Here is a 20,942-nt window from a genome sequence, read left to right on the forward strand (position 1 = left end):
TATATATAACTTTTAAAGTTGTAAGTATATCTTCACAACATATCGGAGGCTTTTAGTAAAAAATTCAAGTATGTTGTAAAACAAATCTGATTTTAAATAATTTAATCAATAATTTTACTAAAGATCTGTCTGTGAATTCATGTATCCATAGTCTGAGTACAAGATGATTTTCATATTAAGGTTAAAAATACTTTTTTTTTTTCAACCTATACTTTTCAGATTTCATTTGCCTAATCTGTAGAATGTACTAAATGAATACAAGTTTTTTCTGTAAAATTCTATGCTTTGTTATTTTCTCTGCCCTAACACTATACAGAGTAAGTCAATTTGTCCTGTACCCACCAAAATAATCTGAATTACTTACCCTTTTTACATTCTAGAATGTCTGCACATTGTAATAGACAATTTTATATTTATTTTCAAAGTCAAAGCTAATAGAGTTTTTCATTTAGTTTTTTATTATTTACAGTTGACTTTTGACCCTTTCAACTATGATAATAGCTATTCATTACACTGGACAGCTTGGCTTGAATGGTAGTTTCCAGCACACATGTCGAATTACACAACCATGCTTGTGCTCAACATATATCATTGATTACGAGTATCTTGTTTACTTATTTCACTTAATATTACTTACGATAAGTTTCTTATTTTTTACATTTTAGTTAATTTTATAACAATAAACAAAAATATGCATAAAAAAATAAATTTAGTACTTAAATCTGAGATGTTTTCCAGATTATATTCTTGTACGATCCAAGTTGACATTAAAGCTTAGCTCTAACTCAAAGTAATGATTATGTGATCTAAGAATTTTTTTTTATATTCAGATATCTAGTTTAGATTAAGAAATATTTCAATGCATATAAAATAGAAAGCCCTAAAACTTATCTGGCTTTCTAACTAAGATAGAAATGGCTTAGAACAGTTCTCATACCCAGTCAAGCAGAGATGCAACAGTGGCATATGAAGTAAATGATTCCAAAATGTTCAATTATGCTTAGTCTAAGGTCTTTAGACCCTATAGCTGTCATTTAAGGAAAATTTTATTTTATTTTGATTACATATAATATAATAGCAAACATCAGAGAGAAGTTATGCCTGTTTTTGAAAGCAGGCTTCTATCTTGCTTCAAATTTACAGCTTAGCTTGGTATATGTAAAGTATAAATAGGAAATTCTACAGAAAGGTGCATACAAGCCATACATGGATAGCAGAAAATGTAGAAATGAGCAGTTTGGTTTGGAGAATTTGAAAATTGAACATTAATACTTCCTTTTAAAATTAAGAAATTAAAGCTTATATAGTATTCAAAGTTGAACTATAAACTACATTTTATTGCCAAGTTTATTAAAATACACTGATAATAAAGTAGCTTAAATTTTAAATTTAACTCTGTAAAGGGGTCATGATGTGCTCTTCGACTCTCTCATGCTGAGAGGGTTAATGGGCTTTGATGAAGGAAACAAATTTTTTGCAACTGTTTTGAGTGTAGAACTGATAATATCTGTGATGATTGTTATAGCTATTTAACCTATTCTTTTGTACTAGACACTGTAGTTTTGCTTTTGTTACCAGGGGATTTATGTGACAGAAGTTTATGATGACAGCCCAGCAGAGAAAAGTGGACTAAAAATTCATGACAAAATTCTACAGGTATGAGAAAAGGGTTCTGAAACTTAGATCAACCTTAAATTAGTAATAAAGATACTTCCCATTCTTAACATGATTTATTTTAGCAAATAATAAGTGTATCTGGAATGAACCAAATCAGATAATTTGACAGAGAATGTACCTAAAATTAGTGAGATCTGATGATTGGACAGAAAATGATTATTATTCTTGCTAAAAAGTTTAAATCTCTTTTTTTTTTATAGAAATGAAATTGGAGATGTTATCAGCATGTGCATTGTAACATCATTAAATAGTGAAAGTGGTCTTCATTTATTTTCACTTCTAGTTTCTATTAAGATTGTTTCTTGACTTCACTTTAACCCCAGTTTATTACAGTTGTGGTATTTATACTTTCGATTATTGGTTGAATCTTCTTCATTATGAATTCTGAAGTTCATGTTACTACTTTGGGGGTCACCTGCAACTAATGCTATGTCTCAGGTGTGGAGTGACCTTGCAGGAGATTTATCCGTGTTTAATTGCCAGGAGATCAAATGTTGCATGGGTCAACCTCTGTCTCTGGACCTCACCCCTCTTCCTCCCCAACTAGATGAGCCTGTTCAGGTGGTGGATGAGGACTTGGATCGCTTATTTTCACCTCCTGATTTTGCCATACCTTCCCATGCCCTGCCTGAGGAGTCAATTAGGCCTAATACAGTCTTTTTGGATTTTGTTTCTCAGGTATGTAATGTTTCATCACTTTTCCCCATTTCCTATCAACTGCATCCTTCTTTACTACATAACTGATCTTCCCATTCCTATTTGGTGAAAAAGGATGTACCAGATACTCAGGTACATACTGACGAACTTGCCTTACAGTTAAGTGACGGGATTAGCATGTCTTACCCCATTTTGCCTGTTTGGAATGTGGCTCCCAAATCTCATGCAAGTCTGACCCATGCCCAATTTTCCTGCCTTCATCTTACCCTCACAACTCTTTTCAATATCTCTCTACCATCCATCTCCTCTCTGAGGCTTTCTTCCAAAATCCTGAAGGGTTTTCTGGGAACATCCTCTCCCTTATCTTCCTCCACATTGGTCTATTTTCCATCTTCAGCTGTGGCTTTACATACACGGTTTTTCTGTTGCTGGGACCTTCTATGTCATGATGTGGGCTTGCCTCACATCCGTTTACCATTATCTTATCTTCAGGATTTATGTATGGCCCCATTTCTGTGGTGATACATCTTTGACACGATCCCAGAGTCTTTGGAATCACGACTTGCATCAGTACAACAACAGTCTACTCTTTCCAACCTTGATACCTGTTTGTCTCAATCACAACCCAGTATGGCACCTGTTACTGTTTCCTGTCTCATCCCTCCCCTTTCCCAACCCTTACCTGTTCCTTCTTCTCGAGGTGCCGCTTCTTGTCGTTTTCTTCGGCGACCCTCTCACATTGTCAACAGTATCAGTGGCTACCAAGAGGGAGATCAGCTTGCCAATTTTCTTCTTCATTGGGTTCTTCAAGTTTTATCAGAAGGATTCACGATCCAGTTTTTCCTCCCACCTCCCATGTCTCCTATACCCATTTCCTTTCCTCCACCTCAAGATCCCATGACCAGCTAGTGTCTGTGGGAAGCAATTCAGGAACAACTATCTCAGCAGGCTATCAGACCTGTTCTACATCCTTCACCGGGTTTTTATTTCAGGCTTTTTGTTGTTCCCAACAAAACTGGGGACTGGAGGCCTGTCATCAATTTTTCACACCTCAATTGCTTTGTTCAACTGCCCTGTTTAACCATGGAGTCATTTCTCACCTTATGGTGGATGTCACCAATGCTTATCTCCACATCCCTATATCACCACGGTCTCATCCGTATCTTCAGTTCATCCATCACTGGGTGGTTTATCAGTTTAGTGCCCTCCCCTTTGGTCTTGCTTCCACTCCTTATGTTTTCTGTCAGGTGGTCAGAGCTTTTGCTTGCCATCTTCATGTTCTAGGGTTGTTATTCCACCATTATATAGGTTACTGGCTTCTTCTGGCTCATTCTGAACTGGAGTCAGCCAACCATACTCATCAGTTCCTTCTAGTGACTGCTCGGGTGGGCTGGTTAATCAAATTGGAGAAGTCCTTCCTCCAACCTAGCCAATATCTTGTCCACTTGGGTGTCTTTTTTTTTTTCAACACTCATCACAATCAGGCCCAACCTTCTCCTCTGTGACTTCATTCCATGGAATTGTTAGTTTTTCCAGCCCTTTCAGCTCCCTCACTTTCTGCTCATGAGGTTGTATCAGTTTTGGGGATGTGGTCTTCAATAATGACACTAGTACCCCTTGGTCGTGCACAAATGCGATCCCTTCAGCGAGCTCTTCTTCATCTGGATTTACATATTTTCAGGGCTGGGGTCCATTGGTCAATCACGAGGGTCATTGGTCTGTAAATGAAAGATCTTTGCTTATCAACATCCTCAATCTTCTCATGTTCCGTCAGGCTTTGAAACACTTCCTTCCTATCACCAGACAGTTCTATGGTGGTAGCACATATCAATCACCAAGGAGGCACCCATTCAAGATATCTCTGTTTTTGAAAGTTGAATTTACAATATTGGGCCCACATGCACCACATTCATCTCTTTGTGTGTCATGTTCCAGGTGCTTTCAGTCTTGTAGCAAATCATCTTTCCTGATTTGACCAAAAATATCTGACGGAGTGGTCTTTTGATTTCGTTTTCCAATTTGCAATTGGAGGGGTTTTCTCCATGTAGATGCATTTGCCACATACCTCAATCACAATTTACCACTCTTTTGGTCTCCGGTACCTCATCCTGTATTTGTCGATGCTTTCAGTCAGAATTGGTCCCACAAATTCCTTTATGTTTATTCTCCTATCTGATTACTTCATCAGGTGATCTCTCTCTTCCATAGGGTTTCGTGATCACCCCTTGCACTGTCTCAGGTGATGACCTACTTCCAGACTCTCCACTATGTTTTCATCCCTCTTTCTTCTAGTGGAGCATGAAAGTCCTTACTACTTTTCAGTTCTAAGCTGCTGGGTTGGTCAACTGTCCTGAATGGGCTCCACCCAAAGATGGCTATAACCATGCAGTGCAGAGTAGGGAGGTGGTTTTCTGTGGGTATAGGTGACATGATATCCTCCAATATGCAGTATACATTCACAAAGGAGTGAGATGTCAAATTGCAGTTCACTCCTTTGATTAGGAGCCCTCATCCTACCCCTGTGTGGATGTTGGTAGCCCGTGGCTGAGTTTTGGATTTAGAGTATAACCAATCAGCGTAAGTCTTCACACATGTTTATGGTTATCTATATTCCTCCCTCGATCATACTCCTTCTGTGTTGTGGGTCACAGTGGAGGTAAGGGGGATTTTTCTGGTTCTGTAATTTCTGCTATCCCTCATTGTATCTTACTCTGAAGATGTTATTGCTTTTCAGATGGTTCTGGTCAGTTTCGCTGTTGGGGGAATTGATTTATATTATTTAGACATCCTTTCGATACCAGATGTTGGGTCCACGGATCGATAGATTAAAGCTAACGTGTCATGCTCAGTTGGAGTGGTTCTAGAATTCCCCCCAGTCTCTTGAACTTAAGGTAAAGATGGTATGGTTCTCATCCTACCCCTGCGTGAATGTCGGTTCCCAGCTGCATGGGTTTTGGATGTAGTTGACTTACCGAGTACGGTCCATCATGCTCTAGCCACTATACACCTAGGGGCACATCCACTGTTTTACCCATTTTTATACTTTGTGGGATTGAGTTACATATATATTTACATGGTTAGGATCACAATCCTGCCACAGTTCTTTTCCACTTGGATGTGCTTCTCTATTTTTCTGCCCTTATCTACTACACATTTCACGGATGGGTGAAGAGTATACCTGTTTCAGAAGTGGCATGGTTCCTCTCATCAGATCTTTGGATCTGACTCTCATTTCCAGGGGTATCCTTCAGATGCTTTCAGGGGTTACTTTTGTTATTCCCTCGCACCAGTCCAGCCACCTAATCAATGTGGGATTCTAGCTAGTCTTGTGAGCAGAAGGAAGTACTGTATTGGAAGTTATAATATTCCTATACTGAAAATGTATTTCCAATAACTACTTCCCTCCACTCACACTTTTCACCCTTCCTTCCCACTTTTCTCCGGTGCTTATATCTTCTGCTACACCTCGAAGTGGTAGTTTGGTAGAAGCGTGTAGAGGGAATCACATGCATCACGTATGTCATGCTCCTATTGGTGGAGAAGTGATGCATTATGATTTACATGAGAGACATATTGAAATCATTTGATTCCAATAGGGAGGAGCAGAAGGCTTGTGGCATTCATAAAGACAAAATTAGCATATGGAAGGCAACACTGGACAAGAATAGCTAATCTTGTAATCGGAGGGAAGTATCTATAGGAAATAAATTTTCAGTTTTTGCTGGCTGTAGTTTCACATTAACTTGACTTTGTTATAACTATGGTTATATAAGTCATAAAACAGTAAAGTTTCAATCTCTGTTATTGTTTTACTGCAGTTTATAAAATTTTTAATTTGTTTTATTGTTATACTAGATGACATGTAGTTTTGCACAGTAAAAATGACTATTTTTAAAGATACTGCCTTTGTGTGTGTGTTATTGCCTACAGGAAAGATGAATGACATAAACATAACTGAAGTCAGTACCTACAATATATCTGCTTTGATGCCAGCCACTTTCTTGGTTCTCATGTTTGGTTTGGATATGTTACTTCATATTTTGTTTTCTGTTCCTCATTGAGAGGAAACAAGGTGTTTGTTTTCTGTGACTTTTGTTAATGTTAATGTGAACTTAAAATTCTATTTAGTACATTACAGTACTTGATTTGTGGTAAGTTCACATGTTTAGTAACTAATGGTATCCATATGTGACATGGATACCAGATGCTGCAGCTGTAGAAATAAATGCTTTTGTTTGAAACTAAGACTTGATCTAACTTGTAAGCCTGAAAATATTTGAAGTATGGTTTGCAAAGTGTGTTGGATCTTGGCTATATGTATTTTGCAGTTTTATAGATGAATAGATACAGCTTCTTTGTAGAAGGCATTATCTTTATTTTTCTAACTTTCATGAGAATGTGTATCTTTATAGTAATAGATTCTGTACCACTTTTTTTCTTAACTTTCCATATAAAAGATGTGATTTCACTGAGGTAGACGTAAACTGACTGATGCAAGAACACATACAACTTTTTCTGTGTTCTCCAACTTTTCTGGTTACGGGATACAACTTCTTGTGTTATATATATATATATATATCTCGTTCTCCAATTTTCCATGTTAAAGGATACAAGTTTATTGTATTATATGTTTATATCTTGTTTTCCATGTAGATTCCTATAGACAATAGTCCTTGGAGTGGCCGGCCTCCTTTTGGTCATTCAGCTTTTCAACTCTACTGATATTTGGGTATAGTGCCCAAAAAAGCTTAGCATGGCCCTAGCAGTACTGTTTGGTGGGTGGGGAAAGAGGGCACCAAATTAATTCTTATGGATAAATATTTCTAATAAACGGACTTACCATCAAGGGACAAGGAACCAATGACCCTGCAGCCTCACAGTCACCAGCTTCTATAGCTGTATCTTGATTTCTGATTCTCAATTTCATCTCAGAAATATTTCGTGGTAAGATATCTCTCTCTTTCTTTCATTTAGAACTAATCTGCTTTCAAAGCATCACGACCACAAAAAAAGTGAACTCCTTTCAGTCAAAAGCCATTGGGAGTATACTTATTGATGTAACTCCACACAATGTTTCATAATCCTCAAAAGTAGTCATTTTTGATAGGCATCTTCTTCACATGTCAGAATTGGAAATTCTTTCTGAACTCTCAAAACAGGAGTGTCAACACTTATTCGAATCTCCTCTAAAAAATTGAATATTTGAGCTGACTAATGCTCTCATATTAATCTTTATCTCACCACACCCACCAATGGATTGCAAAGCCAGATAATTTCTTTGTTAAAGTTAGTCTTATATTCTTAAACCTCTTCACTCTTTCCACTCTAAGTGGTTTGGGTTCTCTAAAGCATCTTGTTGTGGCTTTTTAATCTATGCTTATTGCAGTAGTGAAGAAAAGGAGAGTATCAGGCATCAGATGTCTTCTACAAAACTAAAGTTATGCTACAGTGGGAGTATAGATCAATATCTGTTCTGCCTATGGAATTTTTCTCCAATCACTTGAATGATACACTGCCCTCTATAGAGCAATATGTGGATAATTTACATTCACACCCATCTCTGTTCGTGCAGGTAGCAACAATGAGCAATTGGGACCAGTTCCATTGTTCCTGATATGCAAGACCATTATTTGGTCTTGCCCTCACTCACTGTATGTAATCTCACCAATTTGATTGGATATGCCCCTTTGATCCTGTGCAGTGTTTATGAAGGTCAATAGAGCTGCCATTGAGTAGAAGAAGAGTGGTGAGAAATCCAACAGAAGAGCTCCCCATCTCAATCTCCTCCCTAATCTAGATGAAAACAACCACATTAATACGGTGGAACTGCTGGGATTTTCCCCTTAACTTATATTACATTAATACCCTACCATCCTGTGCATGTATCTTCTTACAGTAGATATTTTTAGAAAACTACTAGTACTGCACTATTTGTCAGTTTCCATTATACCAAAAAAGGTAGGTTATGTGGTGAAATATACCTAATTCTATACCCTAAGTGAGGCATGTACTTTCAAGAAATCTGTCCATTTGTTCAACTTCTTTCCTACCCTCATTTTTTTCTTGGAATATGGTCAATTACTCATGAGGCAATGATCATTTCTCCATCATTCTGAGGGAGATTAGCTGCAGTTGATGTCACCCAAATTGCATGCCATGGTGGAAGCTAGAGAAGACCATTTGGCTTTCCTTTATCACTCTTTCAGAGCTTGATTCTGACATCTGTAATCTAACATCTGTTTATGATTGTGTGAAGACTGTAACAGATCACATTGTCCAGGTAACTATATTTATCATCCCTTAAACCTCGGTCCATTTTCCATACATGGGGAGCACCTGACTGCCAAAGTACTACAGGGCTCAGAAACGAATCTGAGATATCCCATGCCTTTCAGAAGGCTCGTAACGATTCTCAGCAGGTCAGATGTCAAAGCCAGAAGGAATCTTGTGTTTACTTGAGTTACATGGTTGCTTGGGACAAGGTTCAAAAGTGTATGGAAAGTAGATATCCCACCCTATTTCAATCTTGCAACTCTATGGCCAAGAAATTGCTGATTTGTAGGGTATTATCAACATCCTTGGAGAGTGCTTTTTTTCTTCATTATAGCACCTCCTTCTGTTCCCCTGCCTTCTAGACCATCAAGACACTGACTGAAAGAACTCTATTGTCTTTCTGGCATAAATGTCTTTATGACTACAATCAAATGTCAACTCAGATGGAATTTAAACTTGTTTTACATCTCTTCAGAAGTACATCTTGGATTGGATTACATCCATTACAAGATGCTGCATGATCTGTCTCTTACCTCACTCAGTCCTTTTCTGGTTCTATTTAATCAATATTTGCAGAAATGGAGTTTTCATATTTATGGTTCTGGATTATTCTCATCCATTTTTTAGTAATAAAATCTAGAAAAACTTTAATTTGACACAATGTTTTGAGCCTAAAGCTTTCTTCAGGTAATATCTGTTAAAGACTTATGTACATACAACTTTAACATACATCACCTGAAGAAAGGTTTAGATCCAAAACATTATGTCAAATTAAAGTTTTCCTAGATTTATTACTATTGTATGTAGTGCATTTTTTCTTTCTTAAACTTTGTCTTGTATCTTCTATGTAGTGTTTTTATATATTTTTTGTGTCTGTATACATTATCCATTTTTCTAGGCCTGGAAAAGATCCCAAGATTCCTTGTAGTTGCAGACCATTCAGTTTGCCTGCTGGCTATCTCTGTAAAGTTCTGTAGAGGATGGTTAATACTGTTTAGTTCCTTGAATCAAACTTCTTTCAAGCACTCAATGTGTTTTTTGCAGACTGATATACCATGGACCACTTGATTTGATATTTTTAATCAGAGAAACATTTTTCAAATGGGAGGATCTTGTTTCTATCTTTTTGTTTTATTATTTTAAGAAGGTTTATGACATCACATGGAGTTCAGCTCATATTAAAATAATATCAAAACTTCTTGAATGTAAACTGTTGAAACAGACTGAACCAACAATGGTAATTAAATAACATGTATAAATCAACAGGTAAACTATTAAAATTGTAGGATTTAGAAAAGGATACATTACATTTATAAAATACATCATTATACTTGTATCTGTAAGTATTATTTCATTCTATTACATCAATACATATACAAAAGAATTTTCACAAATATGTTATAACCATTATGAAAGTGTAGAGAGACTTTAATAAGGTTGAAACATATTAAAATTTTTAAAATGCCATTAATGTCTCTACACTAGAGGCCAGCCTGTATATTTGTTCATTTTTAGGTTTCTTTTTCTTGACTAAAATGGATTCTTTAATTTTTTGATCAAGAAAACTATGACATTTAGATGAGGTCTTGAAATCTGATAAGGTCTTATCTGCTTATGGTATTCCATGTTCTTTTCCATAATATTCAGCAGAGTATTGTTAGTATTGAGATTTTGGATGTCATGGATTGGCAAGTTTCTCCTCTATACATACTAGAGCATCTGCCACAAGTTACTTCATAAACAAATTTCTTACAATGGAATCGATCATGTAGTTCATACTTAGCAGCTGTATAGTTGTTTTTTTTACATGTTGTGTTTCTTTCTTGTATGCTGAACTTGTTATTAAGGATTTAAGGGAGGTGCTGGATTTTATACTACTTTAATAGATAAGTATGATGTTCTAATAATTAATTTCAGTTTTGTGTAAATATTATCACATATATGGTATCACTCAAGTAACTTCAGCTTTAAATATGCTTTCCTTATTTCCATGGTTCAAGGAAATGTTTGTTTTTGTTTTGTTTTTTGCCTATCAGTAATTTTTATTATGTTTTATATAAATTCCTGTCTATAAGTATTTTTACAAGTATCAATGTTCAATTAAGTAATAATGGTCTTCCAATTTAGTTTCAACTGGATTAGTGAACTTGTAGGATATCAATAGCTTCTGACAAAGCAGTAATAGGAAAATATTGAGCTAATAAAGATACATTCTGAGATATAGTCATTATCTTATTTACCTTAATAGAAATGTTTTGTAATAAATTCCCATTTGAATTAAACAGAGTTAAGAAAGACAAGATACATTGAGTGGAAGCTTCAAATTGACATCAATAAACTGTGTGATTGGACCACTACAAATTGTTTCAGAGTTTCATGATCTAAAACATTTACATGCATTTCTGTCACTAGTATGGATTTTACCTTGATTCCAAGCTTAGGGAAAGTATATACTCTCTCTCCCTTTTGGAAATAGGTGTTGTTAGCTTAAGATTTGTTGTGCACTTACTTGATCTAAGCTGGACTATGGATCACCTTGACCAGGAACTCTGCATTGAATAAGTGGATCCTGTGCATCAACAGGGGTTTCAGCTCTGCACAGGGGCTTCTCACACCTCATCTAAGGAACTTCTACTTCATCTCAGATGTTTGCAATGTTCTTTCCAGTGTGCTATAAAGGTCTGTTCACTGCCCTAGCATCCCACCTGGCAAATGTGGTTTCACACCTCATTGGGCTCTACTTTTTGCAAATAAATGATCTGCTATACCCACCTTTGGTTTTCATATACATCCTGGCATATTTGACTAAGATGGGTCTGACATTACTGAATTCATTAATTAGCCCTGCCCACCATAGCTTGTACTATCCTCACTTTCTCTAAATTGCTTGAAAATGTAGGATATTCAAGACTAGAAGTGCAAACTTCTTTTAATGAGCATCTTTTGAGTCATTTTTCTATTCCAGTTTTTACGGCTTAAAATTGAGGGGCTTTACCATGTTTGCAGCATTACAAAATTTTATTTGCTTTGAATTATATACAAGCTAAGTGAGAACACTAATTTTTTCCATCTATATCAACTCACTTAGCTCTTTGAAGACCCTAGAATTGCTTAACATTAATTCTTACCAAATATTCTTGAAATATTCAGTTAAGATTACCAATTTTTACTTACCATTTATTTATTCAGTTTTTCTAGATCCCTGGTCATGTTATAATCCAAGGAAACAAGCTTCCTGACACCACTGATAACTGCACATAACCTTGCTTATTCCTTATTTGGATTTCAAGCCCGTCATAAAGGTTAAGGCTTCATGCCAGTTGGTAGTTAATTTAGGATGAGCAGTGACTTAACAGTCTTGCAGGTAAAGCCTACTGTTGCATATTGACATTTTAATTTGTGCAGGAGTAAGAAAGAGGAAGCTCTTTTTTAGAGGCTCCACAATTGTCAATTTTTTAACAGATTCTTCAGAAACAATAGTCTCACCCATCTGCACACAGTAGCTATTTCTCATGCACCTGCTGTTGAGATTTTGTGAATGCCACTAGCCTTGAACTGTCTCCCACCTGAATCACTTGTTTTCATGTGAGGTAATCATCATGCAGCAATAGCCTTCCACCAATAGGAGGACAATACATCCCCCCCCCCATAAGCACTTACACTCAAAATTAACTTCATTCTTAAATTCGGCACTGCCTTTACCAGACATGTGTATTATTGCTCTTGAATTTTGAAAGATTTTGTATGACTTTTGTATTGATTTGATATAGTGTTCTTTAAGTGCATGTCTATTCTTCATTTTCGATTTTTGGGAGATTAACGATTCTATTTCTCACTTTTGTTCATTTTTGAACAGTGGTGAACTACAAGCTGTGTTAAGGTTATCTTTCCCATTGTTTTTCAACTCTGTTAAGTCGTGTTTCTGTGGCTTTGACTTTCTGAGGTTCTAACTGTGTTTACGAAGCAAAAATGTCATGGAATGACACTAGTCAATGTACTTCCACTAAGGTTATCTACAGAACTCAAGACACCATGCGACGTTATGTTTTAAAACTCCTCACAGCTTCTAACTTGTCTTATGGCTGCTGGAGGTTCTTCGTCTATGGAAGATTTTACTTCCAATTTTCACCATTAATAGATTTTTCCTTCCTTCCCAGTTCCTCTGTCTCCTGAGCCTGGCCATAAGATTGACATTTTTGTCCAGCACTTTCCACTGCCTGGTTTTGCTATGGCTTTATTGTTCACTCTGGAGGAAGCATCATTTCTCCTTCTCTCTGCTGATTGTGTCAGGTTTGTACTATGCTTTTCCTTTCTTCCATCCTATGTTTCTTCATGATTTTTTATTCCATGCTTTCTTGATGTAGTTGTATATTTTCCCCCTTCACCTGACTTTAGTATCTATGCCAAGATCTTGTCTTAGCATCAATTCCACTCTTCCCTGCTTTGTCCTCCTCATTTCTATGATTCCTTTAACATGACTTTTGGTTCCTCTCCTTTTACCTGCTTGGGGGCTGACCATCGGTCTCCAATGTCTCTTGCCATGGCTCATTTCTCCTGTCTTTGTCATCTCTTTGCTTTATCCCTTCACTATCAGTTTTCTTATTTTCTCCCATCTGAGGCTCTCTATCAGGATCCAGATAGTTCTTTTTTTTAGTGTCTGCAGTTGTTTATTTTCCCTACTTAGGTCAGGGTCTCATCATTGGCTCTCCTCACATGGTTTCTGTGTAATTTAGATCTATTCAAAAGTGACACCCTTTTCTCTGTTTCACCTTCCTCAATCCTCCCTATATGGCTTGTATCTCACTCCACTCGCTTCCCACAAGATATTTGGGGTGTTCCTCTCATCTGGCCATCAATTTTCTCTCACTTCATTACTCTCCTGTCTTGCTCATTCCTGTAATACTCTCATGTTCCATGGCCTGTGTGCCCCTGTCCTCTCTATCACATTTCCTCTTCCCACCCCTCTACCTCTTCTTGCCACTCCTGGGGGGTTAGAATTTGTCTGTCCAACTGATAACTATCTGTCGTTGTACCTAGTCAGCTCAGGTCTTATGGGGGCACTTCTTTTCTTCTTTGCTGATCTGTGGACTCATTTCACGGCCAACCATTAGGTCACTCAGCTTCATATCCACTGTCTCTCTTTTCAATTCTCTTCCTCCCCCTTCTCCATCTAATCCTACACCTTCTAATCCTCAGAATCTCCACCATATTGAGGATACAGTGTTGGAACTCTTGGTTTTGAGTGCCATACAGAGAGTTGCTTGCTCATCTCCAGGTTACTATTCTCATCTCTTCATTGTTCTTATAAATACTGGGGACTGACATCTCCTTATCGTATTTCTTCTCTCAACCACTTCTGATGATTCCCCAATTTCAGATGAATGGGTTTCTTCCTCTTAATAAATTGTTTTCCCCTGGCCTTTGAACAAAAATGATTCTTGTCTCAGATGCCTTTTTAACATTCCAATAGTCTCATCATTTTTCATTTTTTCTACCATGATACAGTATATCAGTTTTGGGCTCTATCCTTTCATTTGGCTCTTTACGTATTCAGCCAGATCTTGAGGGATTTTGCTCATCACAGCAACACTCTTAGCCTTCTTTCAGTTTCTTTTCTTGGACATTTGGCTGCTTTTCTCTTCTATTTGATAGACCTGAGAGGCTGTTCATCTGGGATAGCTGGTCTCATTTTCTTGGTTGTTCCTGACTCCACCTGAGATCCACCTGAGTCTTTTTCTCTTCTTACTTCATTTTGGCTCATCCTTCTCTCTTTCTTTGCAAGTCTTGGAGTGTCTGGTCATCTCAGCTCTTCAACATCTGGCTGCTCAGATTGTAGACACCCTCAACCTGTATTGGTCTCTCTTTTTTCCTCTTTGTGTTCCCTGCTCTCTTCCTTTCCCTATGTGTCTTGACAATGTTTTGTAACACTCCTTGTAGAGTCATTTTGGTAGCACCTTATTGACCAGCTTTGTCTTGGTATCCTCCACCAATTGACTTCTTAGGCACCTCTTCTTCCATCATTTAAGTTCCTTTTGCTCTAACATTCTGTATTATTCTTTCACCTGGGAGTGTAATCCCTTCTTCTCCATCTAGACTTCTCCTTCTGGTTGCCATTCTTTAGTCTGCTCCCCAATTTCAGTGGGGGTAAGTACCTCACTTATTTCTTTTCCCACTTTTAATAATAGTCTCATCTCCACCTTGAGACCCACCCTGTGGCCGGTGTTTCCTCACAGGGTATACTTACTTCTCTAAAACTGCAACAAGTCAGGGGGTAATGGAAAGTGTTAAGCCCATCCACCCTTGTTTCTACATAGCCACTGTAAGACCACTGTGGTGTGCAAGGAAGTGCATGCCAGCTTTCCAAAATAAGTTTTGTAGTAACCCATTGCACTTTCTCCAGTAAAATACCTTTGTGATGGTTAGGTATGATTGGGTCTAGGCACTTCTCTAGAGTCTCACCAATGCAAATCCCTCCTGGTTCAGTGTTGCACTGGAGACCCTTGTCATTCCTAGTTGCTGGCCACTGGGGTTGTCAACTTGGAGAGTTCTTCACTGGTTGTGCAATCCATTTGGAGAGAGTCCAAGTGGGCAGCACAGTGTGGTGGGAAGTAGGGCAGGAGTGTTCATGTCTGTGTAATATAGGTCACCCCTTATTATGTTGTATACTAATTTCCTGGTGATTTTGATCAACTGGATTGGTTAATATGATATTTTCATGAGGCATAAAGGGGCCTTAATCCCTGTTTCTGTATACATGGTAACTTGTACAGAAGATCAAATACCAAACTATATGATCTGATTATATCCCCAGCCACACTACACCTCATTGGCTCATTTTTGCCTTTCTCCTATCATACTTCCATCTGGACAAAGATTATACCCTGCCCCTCTAGTAAACCCCTTCTACTGGTTGTCATACCCCATATGCATTCCCCTTCTGACACCTCTGAAGCGAGCTTATGTAGGTTTTCTCATTTTCACTGGCTCCTCCGCCATATCAGTGTGGGATTCTATCTACTTTATGCAGAGAGGTAAGTGGATCATTTCAAAAATCATCTTATTCCTCACCTGAAAATGTATTTCTGTCAGATACCTTCACATCTTTCTCCCACTACCAGTGCACATTATTCTTGTCTTGTGAGAGATAGTTTAAAGCTAGTGGTGTGCACAAAATCTCGACAAGATGCACGTGAAAAATACCTATTGTGTACAGAGGGGTAAGTATTTATCATAAATACATTTTCGAGCAAGGAAAATGTTAATGTTTCTCTTACAGGAGAATAATCTACCAATATGTGGACAATTGTGACATTCAAGTCACAACTACCCACATTTTACTTTCATACCATTGCTATGACAATCACTAGCATCACTTTTTACACATGTATTTACTTATGGTGACCTACTGAAGTTGGACAGTGTCATAGGTGGTGATGAGACTGGCCAGATTGATCATATTTTTACCTTTTTGGGGCTAAAATCCTCTTTAGGTATATTTTAATATTCTAAGAAATATATTAAATGCATAAGAAATAAACTATGCTGTCTATATATTATATTTTTTATTATTCTATCTAACTTCATTCAAAGGTTGTTTTCAAAAACAAAAGTTGTTTGGTGCAGATAACCCTGGTGCTTTGTGCCATTAAGCCCTGAACAACCAACCAAACTTCATCTTTCCAAGTTAGAAGATACCACTTCACTGTTATATGTATATCTCTTGTTCTCCAACTTTCCAGGTCAATGGATATGACTTCACTATGGTGACACACAAAAAAGCTGTGGAGTACATTAAGAAACATGCTGTTTTGAACATGCTTGTAGCAAGGAAGGGAGTCACACATTCATGAAAGCATCAGTCGTCAAGACATTCAGTTTCTGTTGCTGTTGTGGCCTTCTGCACATTTTGTAAATGCACTAGCAGGCTAGTTGCAGTTTTTCTTGTCATTAAAGCATGAAACCTTTTTCTTTTAAAATGAGAACAGAGAACATAAATATTTAAAGTTATTCTTGCACGGTTAATTCCTGTACAGTTTATTTGTACAATTAAAATACATGTTAGAGTACTACTAGCAATGGATTCTTCTGCCTGGATTTTGATACTAGAGCATTTTTAGACTTTAAAGTGTCTTTCTTCATGTCTTGGTATCAGAGCTAGAACTGTTTATAATATGAACTGAAGTGGCAACAATTCACAAAACCTTCCAAACATTATGTATGCTGACTAGAATTATCTTTAAATGATAATATAAGATAATAAATATAAGTTTTCATTTTCCTCTTCTACAAATGTTAATGATAACTATCCTTTTGTGTGCAGCAGTGTAAATGTATCAGAAAGCTAGAATATCTCTTTAATTTAACATTACAACTACTATAACATTTGTATATTTATCAACTGTTTAAATTCTGATAAGTGTCAGGAAGGTTTCTCTTTATTAGTTACTCATGCCTTATAGACATCAATAACTTGCAGGTGATGTGAAAGAATTCAGCTGTTTTTTGTTTTTTTTTTCACAGATAGCAGTAGTAATGCTACATTTATCAGCAGCTTACAAGCAAGAACTATTTACTGCATGATAAATGTCATAGTTTATTTCATCTCTTGATAAATGAAAAGTTTGTACTTGAATTTTGTTTAATCTTTATTGTGTATCTGTAAGAAAATTGTTTAAATCAAGTTACATGTTTTTATCTGAATAGAAAAATAAAATCCTGAATTCCCTAGACATACTTATTTTTAGACAAGTTACATTTGATCTTCAATATGCTTTTCTGTGATTCAAGGGGGCCAATTTTGACCAAATCTTGTACATATATAATTAAAATATAAACTACCTGGCAAAATATACAGAAAAGTGTGGCAATAGTTGTCTATTACAAACGTCTAAATAATTTAAAGTTTGTATAATAAAGTGTGAACATTTTTCTTGCTGGACCACCTTTATATATATTTTTGTAACTTATTTTTCTTGATTTTACATAAAAATTCTAATGCTTAAGACTAGAACTCTTGGTATCTACTTCAACTGCTCATGTTTCATACATTATAAGTACCAGTAGTTATTAGTTATTTGGTTTCTGATCCTTGCCTTCATCTCCTTTAGGCTTGGTTAAGAGAAAGTCTGATTTAATTACAGAGAGTGAATGCAAGCATTTTACCCCTAGTAAGTTGGTAGGTCTGATAGCTTATATTGCTAAAAATCTGGTTTTGGCACTCATAGTGGGCACAGCATAGATAGCCCACTGTGTATCCTCAAGTGGCTCAATATTAAGTTTCAGAGCTTATCATAGCTTTGTACTTAATAACAAACAAAAAAAGCAAGCATTTTTTTTTATGCCACCAACATATTTCTGTGTTTTATCAACTTTTATAAATTACTATGAGTGTAGCTTTATACTTAATGATGAATAAATAAAGCAATCGTTTCTTCTTATTCTACCAACTTATTTCTCTACTTCTCCTACTCTCAAAAAATTAGTATGACAAACATCTAGCTCATAGTTCCACATTGGGCTCTTAAAACCTGTAAGAGTAATAACTAGATCTTATCATTAAGCACTAGATCAATAAAGGAGTTTGTTATGATAAACTGTTGGCTGTCTGTTGAGAGAGAGAAAGATGACAAGCCTATGGATAACGAAAAAGATTTGTTTGTTGATTTGTTTCTGTTTACTAGCACAGTATAGGTTTCTACTGATACATTGTTGATTTGTTTCTGTAACTAGAACAGTGTAGGTTTCTACTGATACTGTTAATTTGTTTCTGTAACTAGCACAGTGTAGGTTTCTACTGATACATTGTTGATTTGTTTCTGTAACTAGCACAGTATAGGTTTCTACTGATACATTGTTGATTTGTTTCTATAACTAGAACAGTGTAGGTTTCTACTGATACATTGTTGATTTGTTTCTGGAACTAGCACAGTGTAGGTTTCTACTGATACATTGTTGATTTGTTTCTATAACTAGAACAGTGTAGGTTTCTACTGATACATTGTTGATTTGTTTCTGTAACTAGCACAGTGTAGGATTCTACTGATACATTGTTGATTTGTTTCTGGAACTAGCACAGTGTAGGTTTCTACTGATACATTGTTGATTTGTTTCTGTAACTAGCACAGTATAGGTTTCTACTAATACATTGTTGATTTTTTTCTATAGCTTGAACAATTTAGGTTTATATATATAAATAAATATATATATATATAGCACAGTTTAGGTTTCTACTGATACATTCTTGATTTGTTTTTGTAATTAGGACAATGTAAAGTGTAGGTTTCTACTCATATATTGTGGATTTTTTCTGTAACTCGCACAGTTTAGGTTTCTAATAATGTAGTGTTAGCTTGTTTCTATAACTTGAACAATTTAGGTTTCCATATATGTAGAATGCTGAAGGTATCCCACACACTACAAAGTTGTAAAAATTCAGAAAACAGTCAAAATGGGATAGAAAAATATTAACAATGGAAAAATGTTTTTACTTGATTTATTTTTTATATACCATTTTAACTGTTTTCTGAATTTTTAAAAGTTAAGTTTTCTATTGATACATTGTTGATTTGTTTCTATAAGTAGTACAGCACGTATTATTACTGATGTCTTTCAAACCCATGTTTCACGGATATAAAATTTCAAAATAAAGAACTGTCATGAATATTTGAAAGTATAGAAAGTTATGTTCATGGGACTATAATTGTAGTTGTTAATCGTCATATGTAATTTATGTACAACAGAAACTTTGGATTTAGTTTTCTTATTTCCTCATGTGGTTAACACGTTTTTTTTGTTTATATTCTAAAAGGCTGTGATAATCAAATATAGCATGATCTTTAGAATAATTAAAACTTTAAAATCAAATACATTATTTTCTTTAGCCATTGTTATTTTTTTTCTTTAAAAAAGTTTTAAAAACAAGTAATTACCACAGATGTTTGTTACATTACAGCCTAATTTGTCTTACCTTCGATTTTATTGTTTATATTTGGTGTTTGAGAAACCACTATTGTTTTTGTTTTTGAAATTTCTTAAGATTTAAAAAAATGTTCTTCTGTGTTTTTGACTTTTTGAGAAACTTCAAAAAGTTATTCAAAACAGAAGTTGTAATGATGCTTGGGTAGTTATATAGTTTTTCAATGTAGAAATGAACTATTAAAGTAATTGTGTGTGCCAAATATAGGATATTCATTCCAGAATTATGGAAGAACTTGATTTTTAAGTACCTGCTGTTGTTACTGTATGTGCTTTACTAGTCTGTTAGTAAACTGGTTTATGATTGTTTCTTACAACACTAGATGTTCTCTCTCTCTCTTATAAGTTTGGAAATTTAAAAGATTGTCTATGCTCTAGTACCTAGGAAAATTTGCATTTATGTTTTTCTCTATTGTTTAGTAAAAGAGCATAGTTTTATTTACATGAAATCATGGAAAGTGGTTGGAATCTGTGGTTTTTGTGTAATATAACAATATATTGAGTATAGATATATGTCAAAATTCTGTGTTGTATATAAATATATATCAAACTACCAAATTTTTCAAAACAGAAATGTTTAATTGTTTTAAATTGGGTGATATGTAGCATGAGGGATATGATATCTTGAACTAAATTCAATCATTGTGTGTGTGAGATAACACTACTTGTTAATTTCTGAAGGATTAAATTACCAAGTATTGTAAATTGAAACTGAACAAGATGAAGATCTCATCAGTGTGAATTGATTTTCATAGCTACATATTATTTCTATTTTCAATTCTGTGTTAATAGATCAAGTCAGCACCATTAAAAATACAACACTACCACAATTACAAAATTGTATTTTAACAACTGTTTATACAATATGTTATTTCATATAATAATTTGCAGCTAACCTGCCTTTTTCTTGTTTTTTAAATATATAACTGGAACTGGCTTTCTTCTGGCATGTTCTGACTCATCATCTTTGTAGGCCTTTTAAAACTTAAGTTTAAAAAGTAGATTGTAACAGGTTAGTTTAGAGCTTTAAGTCTTTTCGAAGTTGTTTAAAATGTTACAGTGAAATGTAATCTATATGATTCAAATTAATATAATTCAGAAAAATCTAGTTGTTTAAAATCTTGCAATAAAATGTAACTTACATGATTCCAAGAAATGTAATTCAGAAAGTATAGTTGTTACAAGTCTTGCAGTGAAATGTAATCTATATGATTCAAATTAATGTAATTCAGAAAAACCTAGTTGTTTAAAATCTTGCATTGAAATGTAATTTACATGATTCCAAGAAATGTAATTCAGAAAGTATAGTTGTTACAAGTCTTGCAGTGAAATGTAATCTATATGATTCAAATTAATGTAAT

The 20,942-nt window shown here is 35.5% G+C and overlaps 1 protein-coding gene across 4 annotated transcripts in view; it reads left to right on the top strand.

The window, feature by feature from the left end:
* The window catches only part of LOC106464905 (uncharacterized protein C45G9.7-like), a 53,946-nt gene that overhangs the window by 11,343 nt on the left and 21,661 nt on the right, over nt 1-20,942 (top strand). For 2 of the 4 annotated variants that reach the window (XM_013925079.2, XM_022392710.1), the window contains exon 1: nt 1,584-1,656. Coding sequence is in view for 1 of the 4 variants with exons in the window: in XM_013925076.2 (XP_013780530.1) it covers nt 1,579-1,656; nt 16,347-16,457 (189 nt within the window). In the remaining 3 variants the exon portion in view is untranslated. Of the gene's footprint in view, nt 1-1,578; nt 1,657-16,346; nt 20,580-20,942 lie in introns of those variants that run through there. The other 2 variants (XR_002611851.1, XM_013925076.2) reach the window with 2 other exon arrangements.

Source organism: Limulus polyphemus, unplaced genomic scaffold (genome assembly GCF_000517525.1).
Source record: "Limulus polyphemus unplaced genomic scaffold, Limulus_polyphemus-2.1.2 Scaffold1776, whole genome shotgun sequence".
Taxonomy (NCBI): Eukaryota; Metazoa; Arthropoda; class Merostomata; order Xiphosura; family Limulidae; genus Limulus; species Limulus polyphemus.